The sequence below is a fragment of the Pinus tabuliformis genome, chromosome 5_1 (genome assembly GCF_031772625.1).
Source record: "Pinus tabuliformis cultivar Carrire ecotype Pingquan chromosome 5_1, CPIR1, whole genome shotgun sequence".
Lineage (NCBI taxonomy): Eukaryota > Viridiplantae > Streptophyta > Pinopsida > Pinales > Pinaceae > Pinus > Pinus tabuliformis.
In genome coordinates this window covers 377,779,043-377,800,310 of record NC_142305.1, presented here as the reverse complement: position 1 = coordinate 377,800,310, position 21,268 = coordinate 377,779,043, and the positions used below count along the sequence as shown (strand labels likewise).

The window sequence follows — 21,268 nt, the reverse complement described above, 5'->3', positions numbered from 1 at the left end:
ACTATCCAACGGTCTACCTCATTATTCAATTAAGACATATTTCAGTGCCCATTAAAAAGATTAGATTTCAGAACCTAATATATCTTGTAATTTAAAAAATTTCTTAAGTCAGTAAGTGATAAAACAAAGTATCAATTAAAATATATAATGCTATGATCTATTAGTGCAGGAATCACTCATGTACAAAGTAATAAAATTCCATAAACATTCCTCATGATTCATTCCTATGTTGTGTGAAATTTGTTTTACACTTGCTTCAACAGTTGGTCGCACTCCTGCACTGATCCTACTTGCACTACATCGTGCTTGCACTGACTACTTGCACTGCATCATTCTTGCACTAATTGCTTGCACTGCATCGTGCTTGCACTAACTGCTTTCACTGCGCATCTTGCACCAGGGATTTTACCAAATAACAATTATGATAGAACACAATTTTGTAGTTGGAAATTTTTTTTTCCTCAATATATAAGGAAATTTTTATTTGCTATCCTTTGGTGTTTCATGAGCATGCCTTCTGGATTGACTGCATCAAATTATTCAATCAATTTATGAGGGAATAAAGAAGTGGGAAAGGGGTGTTTTTGAGAATGGGAAGGAACACTACTACAAGGATACCAAGAAAAATATCACCAAGGGGGGTAAACAAGAATGGGATATGGGATATGGGAAAAACATTCAAGGGAAATAGATGGATTTTACGAGATCAGGTAAGGGTAGTTTTCTTTAGAAGAAAGACGAAGGTAATTCATTAGGAATTTAGAAAAAAGAAAAATAGTGGGGATTACAAAATGGGAAAATAGAAGAAAGGAATAATTTTATCTTCAAGGTTTGCCTGTACTGGTGCTAAAAAAAGTAATTGCAACGGGAATTAAGCATTTACTTGGATACAAATTTCCATGCTAGTTACCCCAAACTTGGGTAAGGGCTGGGTTCCTTGAACCTACTTCTTCTTGGTGGCAACTAGCATATCTAAAAATCAAGTAACATTTCCTTTTTATTGAAATTTTGATCTTCCTGCCAACATGCTTGTTTTCAGGTTGATCCTTCTGCAATCATGTTAGTCACCTGATTTTCATAATTACAAGAAAGAAAAAAAATCATTTTTATTTTTATTTTTTTATTTATTTTATTATATCTTTTTCTAATGAGGAAAATAAAGAATCAAAACTTCAACAGGTTGGTGTTACCACCCACCAACTCCTTTTCAGATTGGACTTGCTGCATAAAATCTTCTTTAGTAAGGGGCTAAACATATACCTTCAATCTATGCCCATTTACCAGGAACCCAAAATTTCGTCCATCAATAGCTTTGATCCCTACCACTCCATTTTCAAACACTTTAACCACCTCATAGGGTCCCATCCAGTGTGTATCGATTTCCTTTGAAAATATTTGAATCTAGAATCGTAAAGGATCACCCAATCGCCTGGTTGGAATTACTTCTTTTGGATAGACTTGTCATGCCATTTCTTGCGCTGTTGTTGAATCAAGACGTTCTATTGAACAGCATCCCTTTGGAATTAATCTAACTCATTCAGTTGTAGAAGACGTTGTTGTTGTGCTTCAGAGAGATCTAGCCCCAATTGCACTGTAGTCCTGAAAGTCATGATCTAGAATTCTATTGGCAAAAGGACTCATTTCCCATACACCAGCTCATATGGTGTGTGTCCTGTGTTGTTCCTCCAAGTGGTTTGGTATGCCCACAATACTTCTGGTAATTTGTCATCCCAATCCTTTCTATGAATATTTACTGTCTTTGTGAGGATGGACTCAATGACCTTGTTTGTGGACTCCACCTGACCATTTTCTTGCGGGTGATACGATGTAGATTTCCCGTGTCGTATTTTGTACTGATCCATCACACCCTATACTAGATTAGAAATAAATTATAGTCCATTGTCAGAAACAATTTCTCTAGGCACACCAAATCTAGTAAAGATTTCAGTAAAAAGAAAATTAACAAAAACTCTTTCAGTAGCAAAAGAAACAACTTTAGCTTCTACCCATTTTGTAACGAAATCTATACAAACCAAAATATGCTTTTTATTTAATGATGTTGGATTTATTGGTCCTACAAAATCAATGGCCCATTTTTCAAAAGGCTTAATCATAACCTGAGGACATAAAGGCATTTCATTGGTTTGATTAGGTTGGAAAATTCGCTAAAAGTTGTCACATCGCGTGATGTACTATTTGGCATCCTTAAACAAGGAGGGCCAAAAATAGTCATCTCGTAACACTTTTTATGCAGTCTACTTATCAGCAAAGTGACCCCTGCAAGGTTCATCATGGGCAGATTTTAAACACTTCTTCCTCTCTTACACATCTACGGATAATGAGATCTGCTCTAGTGTAAAAGAGGTTTTCTTGAATCTAGAAATATGCAACGCTTTTCTATATGATATTTTTCTTTTCATGAGCGGATAAGTGAGGTGGTAATTTCCCAGTGACTAAATAGTTAGCTGTGTCAGCAAACCATGGGGATTTTGTTGACACAGTAAAAAGGATGATGAACCGCCATTACTGGTTCGAAACGTCGATCATAACAACAAACCTAATGCAATATGAATCCAGAAGATGATTTACACAAATATGAAGATTGCAGAAACCTGAAATATGAGAAAAAGAAGTTCGTTAGGAAAATCATCATCAACAAGAATTGCTTCACCAAGATTATTTAACCTTGAAACATAATTTGCTACTACATTAGATTTTCCTGGTCTATTAATAATGGTAATATTAAATTCCACTAACAATAATAACCACCTAGTCACCCTACTACTAGTTAATGGTTTATTCATCAAATATCTTATTGTGGAATGGTCAATATGCACAAAGACTTCATATCTTGTAATATAATGTCTGAATTTATTAATGGAAAAAATTACAACTAAAAACTCTTTCTCAGTAACTGTATAATTTAGTTCAGTGGGTGACAAGTTTTTACTAATGAAATAAATAGCATAATATTGTTTGTCTTCTTGTTGTCCTAAAGCTGTGCCAATAGCAGTATCTGAGGCATTAGAAGAAACATGAAATGGCAAGGACCAGTTTGGTCCTCTCAAAACTGGTGTCTAGACTAGTTTTACCTTCAATGTCTCAAAGGACTGTTGGCATGTTGTGGACCAAGAAAACTCACTATCTTTAGCCAAAAGTCGAAAAAGGGGGGTAGCTATCCTTGAGAAATTCTCAATGAATCTCCTATAGTATGCCGCATTTCCTAGAAAACCTCTCACTTCCCTTTGAGTGTTGGGTATAGGAAGACTCAAAATAATTTCTATTTTTGTAGGGTCAACCTAGAGACCTTTGTCAGAAATAAGATGACCAAGAACCCCCCCTTCCTTGCACATTAATCTGCATTTTTTATCACTCAAGGTGAGATGAGCTTCTTGGCAGTGAAGAAGCACTTTTTCTAGACTCTTGAGGGCTTCCTAAAATGAATCACCAGACATAGAAAATTCATCCATATATATTTCCACATACTCAAGATCAACAAAAATGGCCAAGACCACCCTTTGAAAGGTAGCTGGGGCATTACATAGCACAAAGGGGAGAACTCGATAAGAAAAAGTACCCCATGGACATGTAAAAGTGGTTTTTTCTTGATCCTTGGATGCAATCTGTATCTGGTTATGCCCACTAAAGCCATCTAGAAACGAAAAGTACTTCTTACCAACAAGGGTATCAAGTACCTGATCGATGAAAGGAAGGGTGAAGTAATATTTGAGAGTGGCTTTGTTCAATTCTTGTAGTCAATACAAATGTGCCATCTCCCATCTTTTTTGGGGACTAAGACCAATGGAGAGACCAACTAGCTATCAGAAATAAGATAGATAAAATCAACATCCAATAGTTTTTACAATTCTTCCTTTACAACATCTCTTAACGTTGGGTTCATTCACGTTTAGGGTTGTCAGACAGTTTGGGCTCCATATTGAATATAAATATGGTGGGTACAAGTTTCAGGAGGGATGCCTTTCATATCCTCATAGCCCCAAGCAAAGGCATCAAGATGGTTTCACAACAAATTCACAAGCTGCTATTGCTGGGAAGAATGAAAATATGAATTGATATGCAAGTATTTACCTAGACTAATCTCAACAAGAGTGGTATCAAGCTCAAGAGTACATAAAGGTGTTGCAAGCGATGGTGGCGAGGGAGGTAGAGAGTCATATCTTTCCAGAAAATCTAGACTAAAAATCTGACTCAATGACTCAAAATTGGGCATGGTGTCTAGATTGTTCAGGAAGTCTTGGATCTCACCCTCCTACGAGAATTCATCATTCTGATGTATCAAGGAAACATGTTGAGTCTCTTCATCACTACTCTAGTCTAACCATAAAGTGTCTCAAAGCTCCTAAATGGATCTAGCGCATGGATACAAGGTAACCTTCTTCCTGGAGTCTCCATGGGAAATATACATGTCACCAGAACAACATCTGATATAAGCATCGGCTGTAGCAAGCCATGGTCATCCTATGATCAAGGGATGTCCTCCCATAGGGTTCTTTGGCTAAAGCACAATGAAGTCTACGGGATATTCCCAAGAGTCTAGATAAATGACCACATCATCCAGCAACCCTTCTAGCTTGATTTTAGATTAGTCTGCTAGTTCAAGCATAGTTGGAGTAGGATGAATATGGACCAATCCAAGGTGATCCATGGTTTTCTTGGTCATAACATTAATGGCTTCCCCTCGGTCTATAAGTACATTGGAGACAAGGACATCACCTATTTGGATAGAGACAATAGGGTTTCTGAGGTCGGTATATTTCTCAATGTGCATAAACCTCGTCATTAACTCTGCTGCTCTACCAACAAATTGAATTGTTTGAAGTTCTAATCTTTTCCTCCCTTGCTTCTTGAGACAGAGTTCCCTAATGATTTTTGTGCAAATGGGGATCTCTTTAATAGCTTGGAGCAAAGGTACCTTTATGAAAAGGTTCCTAAGCTCAGAATCCAGGCTAGTCTCAGGAATGGGGTCCTTGTTCTCCACAACTAACTTCTCTAGATAGGGAGGTTGGTTGGAAGAATATGGAAAAGGCTCAGAAGGTACAGGGATAGGCTAGATGGTGTCATATTTTTCAGAATTGTCAGGATTTTCCTCTTCACATTTCTCATTGATAATCACCATAGGCTGTTTTTGATTTTCTGAGGTTACTACCTTTCCTAATCTCAATTGGAGGTCATTGACTCCAACTGGCATGGACTGATATTTGGATGAGGAAAGCAGGTTCATAGAATGGATCATCTATACCACTTTGTTATTGGGGTTGGGTAAAGGTCGAGTAGGTAGCTAAGAAGGTCAAAACGGTGGAGGTAAAGGAAATGGTGCCATTGGCTGACTCAACTGAGGTAATGATGGTTGTGACATTGGGTAAGGTTCATATGTAGGAGGGTATGACTGCATAGTTGTAGGATAGGAATGGTGTGAATGATATGAATGTTTTGGCCCTCTCCATCCTTGTTTCCAAGATTGGGAGGGTTGTCCATAATGATATTGGTTCCCATGCTGCCAATGTTGAGAGTGCCTATTGTTAGGATAGGAATATGAATGTGTATCATAACCAAAAAAATGCGATGGAGGTTCAGGAGCCATACCTGCACTTACCTGAGGCCAGTTTCTTAGTGCTCCCATAACATGCAGTGATTCAGCTTCAGGTTGTCCTCCTTCAAGTACAGCTTTCAGTCCAGGTATGGAGGGACATTTTTCTGTGGCATGGTTCTCTGTATAGATTTCACATTTTTATTAGTTTCTTTAATATCGAGAAGACATTCCCTTAAAATATGCTTTCTTCTACATTTTGGAAAAAAAATGGACAATGACTCTTGTTCCTCTACAAGTTTTTTTTGAAACTTCAAAGAGTCTATTTGTTTACTAATAGCATTCATTATTTCAATTTTCATATTGTCCATTTTGTTTTCTAATCCAATAATTGTAACATCAGTAGATTTGGTTTTCTTATTTCTATTCCGCATTCCTTTACCGGATCTATATTGGTTCCTCGAGAATTTCCTGTACAAGTCATAGATTTGATCAAAAGATTTTTGAGCAATATCCCCTTGTCCTAACAGATTTAAATTATTCCTAGTGTAGGTTTTAACCCTGTATAGAAGTTAACTACATACGAATTCTAGAACACAGAAAATAAACAATGTGAGATCATAACACATAAAATACATATACACAGAGATTTTCCCCTGGATCCCAAAATCAGGACTACTAGCTTTATTTTTCATTATTCCTTTCAATGTTTCAATACATATTTATACATGTCGAAGCATCCAATAATATGGACTGAAAACCTTCGCCTCTAAAACCATGGACCGAAAACCATTGCATCCAAAACCATGTGCGAAAAACATGCACAAAACCATAGGTAGGTCCGCCCAACCTAATATAGGGTCCAAAACCAAAATTTTCTGGGGCGCTGCCTCGGACCCCATAGAGTGGGGTTACATGCACCCCTCAAACCCCCTATGACTCCCCCTGCTACGCAATCCGTGCAACGAAGGGGGGGCTACTCCCCCCTTCTAACCCCCTGGTTAACTACGTGGGCTAGTCATGGAAAGAATATAACACAACCCAACATTCTCCCACTTGTTGTTTTCTATCCATAGGGGGCCACAAGAGAGATTAGTCATTTATCCAGCCCTACAATGCCCATTGCTTCTCCACACCAAGAGAAATTCTCAGAGCTCACAGATTTTGTCAATGCATCTACAATATTCTTCAAAGTGTCCACCTTTACTAGAAACACGTCTTTTCCTTCTATCATATCCCTCACAAAGTGATACTGAACATCAATGTGCTTTGTCTTTGAATGATATGTAGGGTTCTTTGCCAAGAAAATTGTACTTTGGCTATCATAGTCTATCCTTATATCTCCCTGTACTAACCTGATACTTGAACACAATATCTGCAACCGAATTGCTTCCTTGCTTGCATGAGTGGCCGCCATGTATTCTATCTCTGTAGTTGATAGTGCCACTATAGATTGTTTCTTACCCATCCAACTAACTGCACCTCCAAATAGTTTAAACACATACCCACTTGTAGATCTTCTCTAATCCAGATCTCCAGCCCAATCTGCATCAACAAAGCCATGAATATCCAACACTCTGTCCAATCCTGGTCTTCCTTGGTAGCATAAACCATAATCACTAGTGCCACGCAAATACCTAAGAACCCGCTTCACTGCTATCCAATGCTCCTTCCTTTGTTTTGACATAAACCTGCTCAATACTCCCACTGCATGTGCAATGTCTGGTCTAGTACAGACGATTGCAAACATCAGGCTACCAACTACACTTGCATATGGAACATGAGACATGTCTTCTTCCTCTTCTGGTGTCTTGGGACATTGTTCAATAGATAACTTTACACCTACAGGAATAAGAACCTTCATCAGTTTACTATCCTGCATATTAAACCTCTACAATATTGTCTCGACATGCTTCCTCTGGTTTAACTAGAGCTTCCTCTTTGTCCAATCTCTTTTAATTTCCATGCCCAAAATATAGTTTGCAGCACCAAGATCTTTCATGTCAAATTTGGAGGACAAATGGGTCTTCAAATCCTGGATAATTTCTTTGTCATTTCCAACCAGCAACATATCATCCACATATAGGACTAGATAAATAACATGGTCATGAATTAATTTAAAATACACACAGTGATCTGATTTGCTTCTGGTGAGGCCAAGTCCCCATATAAATGTATCAAATTTCGGATACCACATCCTTGGTGACTGTTTTAACTCATACAAAGACTTCTTTAACTTGCATACCAGTTCTTTCTTACCCTTCACCCCAAAGCCTTTAGGATGCTTCATGTAGATCTCCTCTTCCAGATCCCCATGAAGAAATTTTGTCTTCACATCCATATGTTCTACCTCAAAATCAAAAGCAACAGCAATAGATAAAAGTAATCTAATAGAAGTGACCTTGACAACAAGAGAAAAAATATCACTAAAATCATTTCCCAGCACCTGGAAATAACCTTTTGCTACCTATCAAGATTTGTATTTCTCCACCTTTCCTTCTGCATTTGTCTTCTTCTTGAACACCCATTTGTTGCTAATGGGTTTCCTTCCAGCCAGCAACTCCACCAAATCCCAAGCCTCATTTCTGTGCAAAGATGCCATTTCATCAACCATGGACTCTTTCCAGAGTTTTCCATACTCTGAATCTACTGCTTCCTTCACAGTTCTGGTTACATCAACAGTAATAGATAAAGCAAAATTTGAAAGCAGATGGACTATACCTTTCTGGCCACCTTCTTTCTCGAACTGATCTTCTCACACTTGGAGTTTGTGGCTCTTCATCTTCTGATTCCTCCTCTGCAATAGAGTCTGATTCTTCCTCCTTTAGCTCAAACTCTATCTTCTCAGGTTCCTTTGGTTGAACTTCATGTTTAATAACATCTTTTACCTCTCTAAACACCACATCTCAGATATACACACCTTCCTTGTTACTAGGTTCCAAAGCTTATAACCCTTTAAACCATCCTTATACCCAATAAAGATGCACTTTCCAGATTTACTATCCAACTTGGTTCGTTTCTCCTTTGGAACATGTACATATGAATCACATACAAATACCCTTAGATGTGAAAGGGAGGGTCTCTTACCAGTCCATACCTCTTGCGAATTCTTATCCTCCAATGCCAATGAAGGCGATCTGTTGACCAAGTAACATGTTGTCTCCACTGCCTCTACCTAGAATTCCTGTCCTAAGCCGTCACCACTGAACATGCTTCTTGCCCTCTCCATCAACTTCTTGTTCATTATTTTTGCAACTCCATTTTACTCGGGTGTGTATGGAGTACTCTTCTGTCATGCTATACCACACTTCTTATAGAATTCTTCAAATTCCTTACTGTAAAACTCTCCACCGTTATTTGTTCTCAGCACCTTTATCTTCTTCTCTGTCTAGTTTTCACTAGCACCTTAAATTCTTTAAACCTGTCAAAGACTTCAAATTTCATCTTAAGGAAATATATCCATGTGTTCCTTGATAAGTCATCTGTAAAGGATACATAGTACACAGACTTACCCAGTGATGGAACCTTCATAGGTCCAAACACATCATTGTGCACAAGCTCTAATATTTGTTTCTCCCTCTTACCACTAGAGGGGAAACTCACTCTATTCTTCTTCCCATATATACAATTTTCACAGAAATCAAAATCCAGAGAGCTATTACTCATACCTTCTACCATACCTTTACCATGAAGTATTCAAAGGCCCTTCTCTCTAATATGTCCAAGCCTTTGATGCCACAGCATGGTCTTCTCTCCATAGAACACTAGATTTTCTGCTCCACTTCTAGGAACGACAAAGATTTTGCACCCATCAACAATAGTGCTACCTTGCAGCTTGTACAAAGTTCCAATCCGAACTCCCCGTATCAACGCCAGTGCTCCCCGAACCATCTTTCAGGTATCCTTCTCAAACACTGCTTTTACACTGACATCATCCAGCTTGCTTACAGAAATCAGATTTCTAGCTAATGTAGGAATATTCAAAACACCCAGAAATATTCTAACCCTTCCACCTTGAAACTTCAACTTTACTTTCTCTCGACAAATGATTCTAGCCTTCCTGTCATGCCCCAAGAAGAAATCACCACCATCATATTTCTCATACTCACAGAACCACTCTCTATGGGGAGTGAAGTGAAAGGATGCACCTGAGTCAATCAATCATGCCTCGTGATCTACATGTGTACTTGAAGAAGTCAAGTACACATCCCCACCTTCATCTGAGGTGGTTTTCACCTCTATAGAAGCAACATCATTAGATCCCTTTCCTCTATCAGGAGCTTTATATTTACAGTCCCTTTTGTAGTGCCCTTCCTTTCTTCATTTTCAACACACCACCTTTACAGGTTTTCCTGGAGATTTAGGTCTCCCTCTAGATTTAGACCTCCCACTCGATTACTTATTTTTATTTCTATTCTCGAAACGTCCTCATACAAACAAAGAATCACCATTCTAGCTCTCCATATTTTTCCGTCTCATTTCCTCCATCAGCAAGCATGAGACTATTTCATCAAACACAAGGCAATTGCATTGCTACCTATTGCAATAACCAGACTATCAAATGAATCTGGTAGAGAACACAATAAACTGATGCAATTATCTTCATCTAAAATTTTAATATCAACAGATGATAACTAACTTACCAGCGTATTAAATGCGTTTAGATGCTCTATCACCGAGTCTCAATCTTTCATCCTCAGGTTATACAACTTTTTTCGTAGGAACAATTTATTCACCAGAGACTTAGATTGGTATAAACTCCCTAACTTGTCCCACAAAGCCTTTGTCGTAGCTTCCCCTAATACATTCAGCAATATTGAATCTGAGACACACAATTGTATTGTGTTCTTTGCCTTCCTATCCAACTTCTTCCATTCTTCATCAGACACTCCTGTTGGATTAGTACCTAGATCTACCGCGATCCACTAATCTTTATCCACCAACAAATCCTCCATCTTGAGTTTCCATAACTCAAAACTTTGACCATTAAATTTCTTGATCTCTATCTTTCCTCTGCTCCCCATCTTCTTTCACCACCAGAATCGATCCTGCAAATCTCCCACTGAACAGGGTCTACCGCAGGCCTGAGTGAAACCCCTCAGCAGCAAAGGCATCCCCTTGAAGCCAAAACAGCTCTGATACCAAATGTAGGTTTTAACCCCGTACAAAAATTACCTGCATACAAATTCTAGAATGCAAAAATAAACAATGCATGAACATAACACATAAAAAACATATACACAGAGATTTTCCCTTGGATCCCAAAACTGGGACTACCAGCTTTATTTTTCATTATTCCTTTCAATGTTACAATACATATTTATACATGCCGAAGCATCCAATACCATGGACTAAAAACCATCGCATCCAAAACCATGTGCAAAGAACATGCACAAAACCATAGGTAGGTCCACCCAACCTAATATAGGGTCCAAAACCAAAATTTTCTAGGGCACTGCCCCGAACCCCATAGAGTGGGGTTACCTACACCCCTCAAACCCCTTGTGACTGCCCCCACTATGCAATCGGTGCAACGAAGGGGGGGCACCACCCCCCTTCTAACCCCCGGGTTAACTACGTGGGCTAGTCGTGGAAAGAATATAACACAACCCAACGCCTAGCACCATCAGTAAGCCCCCATAAGAACAAGTTTCTAATGGTACTTAGATCAAATTTGTGCTTTGACTTTTGGAGGATGTACAAGAATCTCTCCAAGTAGTCCTCTAGAGTCTCAGCATCATTTTGCACAATAGTAAAGATTTCATCTTGAATATCTCTAATCTTACAATATTCCTGATATTTTGACAAGAACACTCTCTTCATTTGTTCCCAAGAAGATATAGTGTTTCCTCCTAGTCCCTTGAACCATCGAAGTGTTGCGTCCTTGAGAGTTGTAGGAAATAGCGTTAACTTCTAGGCATCAGATGAATAATCATAAATTTTACACAAAATATCAAACTCAAATAAGAAAGAGTCTGGATCTTCATGTACCTTACCGTAGAAATGAGGAAGAGTTGATGGTGAAATATTTTTCATTTGTACTTGTGTATCAGGATCCACAATTGGGAATCCAAAAATGGATTTTTCCTCATTTACCTGATTTACACCAGTTCCTTCTGCATGGTCTTCCTGATCTTCCATTACTGTTCTTCCACACGAACTACTCTCAACAGGTTGAGAAGGCTGACTATGGGTTCTAATAGTCCCCTTCTTCCCCTTTCTGGGTTGTGTCACACTTGGACCACTATTGTTAGAGCCCAAGTGGATTGTTCCTGCTTGATGAGTTTGAGTTTGTTTGGACTTTCTTACACCGAACTAGGAGTTGTGGATCAAAACGCCTGTGTTGAATATCACGGAGATCATGGAGCAACATTGTTGGCAGTGCAGGAATCTGCCTGCACTGATCACGCTAAATGATGATTAACACTTAGTTCTTCAATTACCTTTTAGGAAGGTTAAACATAAGTTACAAGAGATACTAAAAGGCATGAAATCTATGTAAAGTAATTAATAAAGCACTTAATAAATCTTAATTATGAAATATGAAGTATATGTAGGAATAGATGATCATCTTGGACCAGCACAGGAATGAGAGGGTTAAATTGAGAAAAAAAAGAGGTTAAGGTTTATGGGAATAGGGTAAAAATAGAGCAATTTGGGACACCAACTATGTACATGTGACCATGAAATTTTGAGGAAACAAATGTGAGATCTCTTGGTACATGTGATCAAAATTTCATATTTTAACTTTCTATAATTTTGGAGATATGCACTATGGATTTAAGGGTTATTAAATAGCTTTGAAATCTATTTAAAATATATTAGTTTCACATTTTCATTATACTTTCTTTGATGAGATGTTTTAGACTATGAAAGTTTTGGAGACCCTTCGGAGACATATAGTAGTACCTTAGATAAAATTTCTAGAGTTTAGTTTGTTATACTTTTGTAGATATGCCTTGTGGAAGTCAGGGTTTCTGAATGATCATGAAATCAATTTCAAATGGGTCAACATGGAATTTTTGTTGTAACTTATTTTCTGGGACTTTTCAACTTATGAAATTTTCAAAGATCCAAGGAGACATATAGAAGTTCCTCATGTAATATCATATTTGCAAAATTGGATAACATGTTGTACAAGTTTTTTCTTGGGAAAAGGCCAAAAATAATAAGTTTTGGGAGAATTAGAGTTATTGAAGGCAAAGAAACAAGCAAAGCTAGTGAAGGCAGGAGAAACTAGCAAGACTGTTGAAGGAAGAATTAGCAAGTATACTCAGTAAAGTAGGTTGGATCCTACGAATATTTGCAGCATTGGGGATTAGTGTCTTAATTAGGTTGGTGCCTATGAATATTTGTAGCAGTGGCGATTGACATCACTAGTAGGATGGTGCCTACAAATATTTACAATAGTGGGTATTGGTGTCTCCAGTAGGTTGGTGCTTACAAACGTTTATAATAGTAAGTTGGTTCCTACAGAGAATTATAGAAAGAATTTTTGTGGTTTTCTCCCAAAACGATTTCCATGTAAATCTTGTGTTCCATGCCTTGCAGCTAATAGATCTCATGTGTGATTGTTTTCTTATAGCTCATGAATGTTTAACTACGTAAAAATTGTCTTATATTAATTCACACCCACCCTGCCCCTGGACAAGTATAAGTGTGTGCTCAACATCTCCACTCTAAATTGATAACATATTCTTTGTGTTATAGGTCGTGCTCTTAATGAGATTATTGCATGCCCATTTAAAACTCATGGACATTTTTTCTCTAAATGTGGATGGACTCAACGTTTAAGTCTTCTCCTCACTATCTTCAAAACTATGATTTTCTCATAAAGATGGGTGTATTTAGCTATGAAATCCTTAGAATTTACTTTCTTTATCACTCTTTGTTATGAATGCCAAAATATGTGTGGTATGTGGTTCTCTTTCTCCCCTTATCTAATCTCCAATATTAAATCTCCAATCACCTCTTAGAAATTGGCCCATTTATTAGTTTCCAAGAAACCCCTAGAAATTCTTACCATTACATGTCCATATTATCATGTAAATGCCTTTGAATTTTATTAACAAAGACCCTCTTAGAAATTGGCCTGTTTATTAATTTCTAAAAGACCCTTACCATTACAAGTCCATATTATCATGTAGATGCCTTGAATTTTATTATTAACGAAGACCCCTCAACATAATTATTTCCTATTATAAGTTTTAGGTGTTACAACATACTATAATTTTTAGGTGTCGCAAGTAACATACAACATGGAAAGAGTGAAGGTAACAATCTATCTCGTGCTTAATGTGCAACATGGAAAAAGTGGAGGTAATACTTTGTCTTATGTCTTACCAAGCATCACATCTCCTTGTTTTTACATAATCATGAATATTACATGCCCTTGCTTTTACAAGCATGGCATGGTTTGCAACTCCAACTACCATTATCCATGACGATGCTCTACACCATGTGCATGACGTTAACACATTTTTTGAAACCTTCATTTTAGGTGTCAAATTATGACTTTTTACATTTACCTATTTGACTTTTTCGAGGACAATACAAAGAACTTAAAGTGTGTTTCAGTAACAACTTCAACTAAGGTTTCACTAATAACTTTTAAGCTATTAACCCTATAAAAGTGATGACTTTTATATATTAAACTCAACCAATTATTTAAATAATACTTAACCCCTACCAAAACCCATTTGGAATCATGTGTGATAGTTTAAAAATATACCAATCCTATTTAAAAATACAATGTTAATATTTTCAATAAGATATTAAAACTACGAGCCAATCTGAACGCTAAGACTTAGTTCTCTGGTATCTTGCATGACAAGAGAACCACTAAGGGATATCCCTTCATTCCATGCACAAAGTTGAGTAATACTACTAGTTTAAGAGAACCTATAAGCTTCTAGTACTTAACATTGTCTCTTTCATGGGAGCATATTGAGATATATTAAACCTTTGATTTACACCAAATTGTACTATTCTGAATACTACGTTGAAGGGGCAGATGGGTGCATGTGACTTGCCATGCAAAAGAATTTTCAATTGATTAGGTCGAACACTTTGTATATTATGATTACTTTGAAGCAAACTTTTGACTTTATATGAAACTGACCGACCAACAAGAACATATTAGGTGAGACTGATTGAACCTTAGATGCTGGTGCCTGTCTACGTAACGAACATCCCTATAGAATCCTCTAACCACTAAATATATTCGGACCATTCATTTACTGAAGATTCTCCTAATCATTAAATATAATCAGGGCAGTTGACATGCCAAACTAGTAACATTTTCATCCTCGAGCTAACTTACCATGGCTATAATGAACATTCAAATTGTCGCAAATCCCACTGTTCCCACAACAATGGCGGCTTTGTTTCATATTTCACAGACCCAATTACTGCTAACGACTTCCCCTCACACTTTTCAGCTTTATATATATTCAGTCTCGTTAGCAGAAACACATCGGTATTGCTTTTGGATTGCAAAGCTTCTCAAAGGGTTTTTGCTTTGCAAAGTTACTAACGTTTAGAGCATATCTCGTTTCAGTGGCAGCAATGGGTTTGCCATCATCTTCAGGCAGGCTTGTTTTTCTACTCTCGTTAGTTGCCTATTTGGCTGCCTTAACAAATGCAGAAATATGCCATCGTACCTTCGTTGTAAGTTTGATTTCTCACTACTATTTTCAAGATTAGTTTTTGCATATTTATATGTTCAGATATGAAATATATGCAATATTTGAGGTTTCCAATGGTGCAGATCGAACCGAAAACAATTAGCAGGCTATGCCAGCAACATACAATAGTCACTGTCAACGGACAGCTACCAGGGCCAACTCTGTATGTCCACGATGGAGACACTGTCATTGTCACAGTTATAAACAGAGCCCAGTACAATGCCACTATTCACTGGTATGACCACGTTTCTGTAGATTCAATGAAAAAATTATAGTCGTTTTTCTAACTATTCTATGTTTTTTTGAGTTTTTGATTTATGGGAAACAATTTAACAATTTTTTTTTCGCGTGAGATGGCATTTTTTTCTTTATTTATTTAATAAATTTATTTTATCATTATAGATAAATAAAAATTATAAAACAAGATTTTAGTCGAATATGTCGGGCATGGCTTGAGTTTTTGTAGATTCAATCCTAATTATAAGAATTGTCTAACTATTTTATGTTGGTTTGAGTTTTTGTAAATTCAATCTTAATTATAAGAGTTGTTTAATTATTTTATATTTTGTAGAAATTATAAGAGTTGTTTAACTATTTTATATTTTTGTAATTTTTATGTATAAGAAACAATTTTTGGTCAGGTTTTTTGCTTTTAGTTTTATTTTTTAATCTAATAAATAAATGTTTTTAGTTTTTTTTAATCTAATAAAATCCATTATTATTGATAGATAAAAACTATATAACAAGACTTGTAATTGAATATATAAAGTATGATATGAGTTTTTGTAAATTCAGTAAAAGTTACAAGTGTTGTTTAACTATTTTATGTTTTTGGAATTTTTTATTTATATGAAACAATTTTTTTTTGTTCAAATTGTAAGCATTGTGAATGGCTAGATCTTTTGTTGTGGAGATTTATAACTGTCCAACGTTGTTTTAGGGACAGAAGCAAATATTAAATGATCAAAAAAAATTATAGTTTATTTTTTTTAATTCAATAAATAAATTTTATTATTTTAGATAAAAATTATAAAACAAGACTGTCATTATCATTGAATATGTTAGACATTGCCTGCCTTTTTGTAGATTCAATGAAGAATATCTGCTTTTTCTACCTATCCTATGTTTTAGGAGTTTTTTTTTTAATATATGTGAAGCACTATTTTTTTGCTTTTTGAGTTTTTAATTTATGTAAAGCATTTTTTTATTAAATTGTATTTTTTTTTAAATCTAATAAATGAGTTTTATTATTATTGAGCCCAAAGGTTCATTCAACAGCCCATTATGATGTGTAAGCATGTATGTCCCTCATCAAAGTTGAAATGAGTATGATGTGTAAGCATGTCCGTTTCTCTCGTCAAAGTAGAAATTTTGCTATGTCTGCCAAAATAAAATTAAAAAAAAATAGCATTACAAAACATGTAAATAATATTTGCTTATAAAAAAAATTGCAAGTGAAGAAATTGAATTCCTCTAGGCTCATGTTAGATTCCTATTTCGTATAAATCTATGCCACTAAATAAATAAAAATTATAAAACAAGATTTATGTTGAATATGTCATACATAGCCCTAGTTCTAGTTTTTTTTGTTGAATACATGAATTCTACTGTTATAAAAATAGATAAAGGTTACCAAACAAGACTTCTTGTTGAATATGTCAGGCATGGCGTGAGACAGTTGCGCACAGGGTGGGCAGACGGCACAGGGTACGTCACACAATGCCCAATTCTACCGGGTGGGAGTTTTACACACAGATTCACCATTATTGGACAGGAAGGAACCTTGTTTTGGCATGCTCATGTCTCATGGCTCAGAGCTACGGTTCATGGAGCTATAGTAATCTATCCTAAGAGAGGAAGACTATATCCCTTTCCAAAACCCCGAACCGAAATTCCGATTATCATAGGTGATAAGTTGTATTAAGAGATTCAATACACAAATGTTTGTAAGTCTAGTGGTTAATATTGATTCAAATTAGGGATAATATTGTTTTTGAACAGGGGAATGGTGGAACAGAGACCCCATCTCGGTTATAAATCAAGCGCTTCTCACAGGTGCTGCACCCAATATATCCGACGCCTTCACCATTAATGGACAGCCAGGGGATCTGTATCCTTGCTCCCCACAAGGTAATAGCTATTAATTTTTCTCCATACGGTAGATTTCAGGAATATTTAACCCTAATCTTTACCATAAAACTTATAATTTTGTTCAGTTGAAAATTAACATGCAAACTAAAAGATTTGTTGCATGGATGCAGAAACATTTCGCGTTTCTGTACAACGTGGAGAAACCTACCTTCTGCGAATCATCAATGCTGCACTCAATGACGAGCACTTTTTCAAGATAGCAGACCACGAACTTACAGTCGTAGCCATGGATGCTAGTTATACTAAACCATATAAAACCGATGTACTCTTTATCACTCCAGGACAGACTGCCGATGTTCTTGTCACAGCCAACCAGCCTGTGGGCAAATACTACATGGCAGCACGAGCATACAGCAATCAGCAACCCGGCTTTTTCGATAACACCACAACAACTGCCATTGTAGAGTATCTTGGACATCTATCTTCTACGCCTCCTCTTCTTCCTATGCTCCCATTCTACAATGACACTGCAACTGTCACTAGGTTTACCAGAGGGCTCCGAAGCCTAGCTTCCCCAGAGCACCCAGTCAAAGTTCCGCTTAAGATAGATGAAAGCATCATCTCCACAGTTGGACTTGGGTTGCTTCCATGCCGGCCGGGGCAGATCTGTGGAGGCCCCAACGGAACAAGGATTACAGCAAGTATGAACAACGTTTCTTTTGTGTTGCCCACCATAGCTTTGCTTCAAGCAGCTTATTTCGGCATCAATGGTGTCTTTACAACAGATTTTCCTCAAAATCCCCCCATCGTATTCAATTTCACGGGGCAGAACATACCCCAAAGTCTTTGGGCTCCTACGTCCGGCACAAAACTGAATGTGCTTGAATATGGTTCTACAGTGCAAATGGTTTTCCAGGCAACGAACATCTTCGTGGCTGATAACCATCCAATGCATCTTCATGGTTACAGCTTTTACGTGGTAGGTCAAGGTTTTGGGAACTATAACCCACTAACCGACCCACTTAAATTCAATCTCGTCGATCCACCCCAGTTCAACACCATAGGTGTTCCAGTGAATGGATGGACTGCCATTCGATTTAGAGCTGATAATCCAGGTATATACATACTCTCACAGGGCATTTGGTAATGCCCCTGGTATCTTTAGGTAGATTGCACATTTTGTTAATTAGGTCAATTGTTATACCTCTCTAAATCTTTACATTTCAGAATATTTTTCAAATCTGCAATTTACAGGCGCAACTCAGTTTTGACATATCACTTGGCTATTCACAACTTTAAGTTATCAATTGTTGTGTTTTGTACAGGAGTGTGGTTTATGCATTGTCACTTTGATGATCATATGACATGGGGATTGAGTACAGCGTTTCTAGTTAAGAACGGTCGTGGTCACTTGGCAACACTGGAGGCTCCTCCTCCAGACCTTCCCAAGTGTTAGAGAACTAAAATGACATCAACTCGATCATGTTTGGTCAGGCCCATGGTTTCTCAAAAAGATGTTGAAGTAAAGAGCGAATTGGTGTGATTTTTGTGTGATTTGATTATAATAAGCTTAAGGATTTCAATCCGTGGTATGAAAGCAACATTAAAATATGCATTTTGTTGCATATATTTGTATAAATAAGTTGTCATGAAATTCGAAAAGCATTTTGTTGCATATATTTGTATGAATAAGTTGCCATGAAATTCGAAAAGTTTATAAATATTTAGGATTTTATATATTATTTTTTGTTTTTTTAATAATATAGTGAAGTAGTATTAACAAAGATTTATTTTAAGCATAGATCTTAAGCATGTATCTGATATGAGTTTAGAAGGATAAAAAAGATATGTAATTTTTTATTGTTTAAATGTATTTTTGAATGATATTGAGATTACATAACATGTGTATATAGTGAAGTAGTATTAACAAAGATTTATTCTAAGCATAGATCTTAAGCATGTATCTGATATGAGTTTAGAAGGATAAATAAGATATGTAATTTTTTATTGTTTAAATTGTATTTTTGAATGATATTGAGATTACATAACATGTGTATTGAGCCATTTTCACACAGTTTTTCTATTTAGAGAATAAGCAAAGCCACTTCATATACAAGCATACAAGTGAAGCTCCTTCCAAAGGACATTATCATCTTCAAAGAAATTTGGTGTCTGTAATGATATATGTATGGTGTATAACAATCACCTGCGATGCATGTGGGATATGTATGTTTATTTTTACAAAAATCAAAATGTTTGATATTGCATATAAAACACATATGGATGAAGACTTAGTAGATATATGATCAACAAAGAGCTTGATTGCATGACATTTGAAAGGTTACCACCAAGAAAAGAGAATGTTGTTGTACTTGAAAATGGTACTTTCTTTTCGGATGAAGAGGGATCCTAATCCACTCTTCATAATATCAACCTTGAGGTATGAAGTGAATCTTTTGTGGTAATTGTTGGCACAGTTGGATCCAAGAACTCCTCTTTACTATCATTCATTTTTGGGGAAATGCCAAAACTCTTTGGCATGATAAAGGTTAACTTGGTTGTGCATGTAACAAATACTACATCATACATACAAAATATATATTTCTATGAAATGAATTATTAATTAGATTTAATGATTGCATTTATATTAAAGTATCACTCACACCATCTTAGTACCAAGAAAAATATAAAAGTGATTCCATTATTATTGCACCATGGGACAAAGCAACTCAACCATTCTAATTTGAACCATTAAGTGGACCAAAAAATCAGAAAAGAATATCATATCTCATATTAAATATGTGGCTATATGAATATGATGAAGGAATCCAAGTATGTTAAAAGAAGAGCACTTCGGGTTACCGACACTATCAAGTTCATGCATAAGGCTAAAAATGGATAAATCCATTTACAGAAAACATATTTAAATTAAATAAATATGTATTTTATTTTGCAATAAGCACATGTAGATTTAAAAGTAAAGAAATTAAAATGTGTGAAAGGCTTGTTTTATCTATAACCCATAGTGAGACAATTTTCCAAGAAGTTAAATCGGTTTAACTTCTTGAGGCCATCCATTCGTTGATAAAATTTCTCAAGGGGAATTCAAGCCGTTCATTAATCTCAAGAGATTTATAAAAGTGAAAACTTAATTTGAAGAAAACGACTCCCTTTCTTGCAAATCCATGTGCTTCCCATTTTATGATTTGTGAGTGAGGGCATGACGAGTAGTAAGGTTTCTTTATTTTATTCCCAGTTTCTTGTTCATGCCACTGACCTCTACTTGTTTGATGTCGTTTCCTATCTGCAAGTTTTCTCTGTGAAGTGTCTCCTAGAATGTGATTGCAGAGCTCCATTGGTTTATAGTGAAGCAAATCTTAAGATATTTCATTGTATTTCTTTCACTATTTTACCATTAAAGTTGGTATTGACCTAGTGGTTGTTGTGCACGATACAGTCTTCATGTTCACTACTGACGAGTTTAAAATGATTGTGCATCACCTTCCCATTTTTGTACATATTCGACCTTGCAGAAATGTACCTTGCAATAGAAAAATGAATTTCCTTGTTGGTCAAATTTCCCTTCAATAGTTTCTAGCATTTGGGTTTATGTTTTCAAATAATACATAAAATTTACTTTTATTTCCTAGATTTTACTTTTATGTTTCTCTATACAAATGTGTTAATTTCATCTTTTACTATTGTAAGTCTATGTAATATGTATTTGTTTTTTTTTTTTTAATGTTATGTAAATTTCATGCTTTTACTATCTTTTACTTCTTTTTATATTAAAAAAAGTAACTGTCATAAATGATGTGCTAACTATTAGAAATGTAGCAAGAAAAGACTCAATTTTGACTTGTACCTTAGTCAAATTGAGTAATTCAATTTTCCACATTAGCAAGATGACTTTGATTTCAGTTAGCTAGAGTGACATGGTCTT

General features: G+C 36.2%; 1 protein-coding gene across 1 annotated transcript; it reads left to right on the top strand.

Moving 5' to 3' along the window:
• Window positions 1-14,988: 14,988 nt before the first annotated feature.
• On the top strand, window positions 14,989-18,908 carry LOC149165024 (laccase-3-like). Its single transcript, XM_089431066.1, has 6 exons — window positions 14,989-15,217; window positions 15,318-15,469; window positions 16,897-17,141; window positions 17,236-17,364; window positions 17,496-18,440; window positions 18,651-18,908. Exons 1-6 carry the CDS (start codon window positions 15,116-15,118, stop codon window positions 18,779-18,781), a joined length of 1,704 nt encoding a protein of 567 aa, XP_089287192.1. The 5' UTR covers window positions 14,989-15,115; the 3' UTR covers window positions 18,782-18,908.
• Window positions 18,909-21,268: the final 2,360 nt, after the last annotated feature.

Coding starts and splice junctions, on each gene's coding strand:
- LOC149165024 (XM_089431066.1), top strand. CDS start 15,116: ATGGGTTTGCCATCATCTTCAGGCAGGCTTGTTTTTCTACTCTCGTTA. Junction 17,365..17,495: donor GTATCCTTGCTCCCCACAAG/GTAATAGCTATT, acceptor GCATGGATGCAG/AAACATTTCGCGTTTCTGTA. Junction 18,441..18,650: donor ATTTAGAGCTGATAATCCAG/GTATATACATAC, acceptor TGTTTTGTACAG/GAGTGTGGTTTATGCATTGT.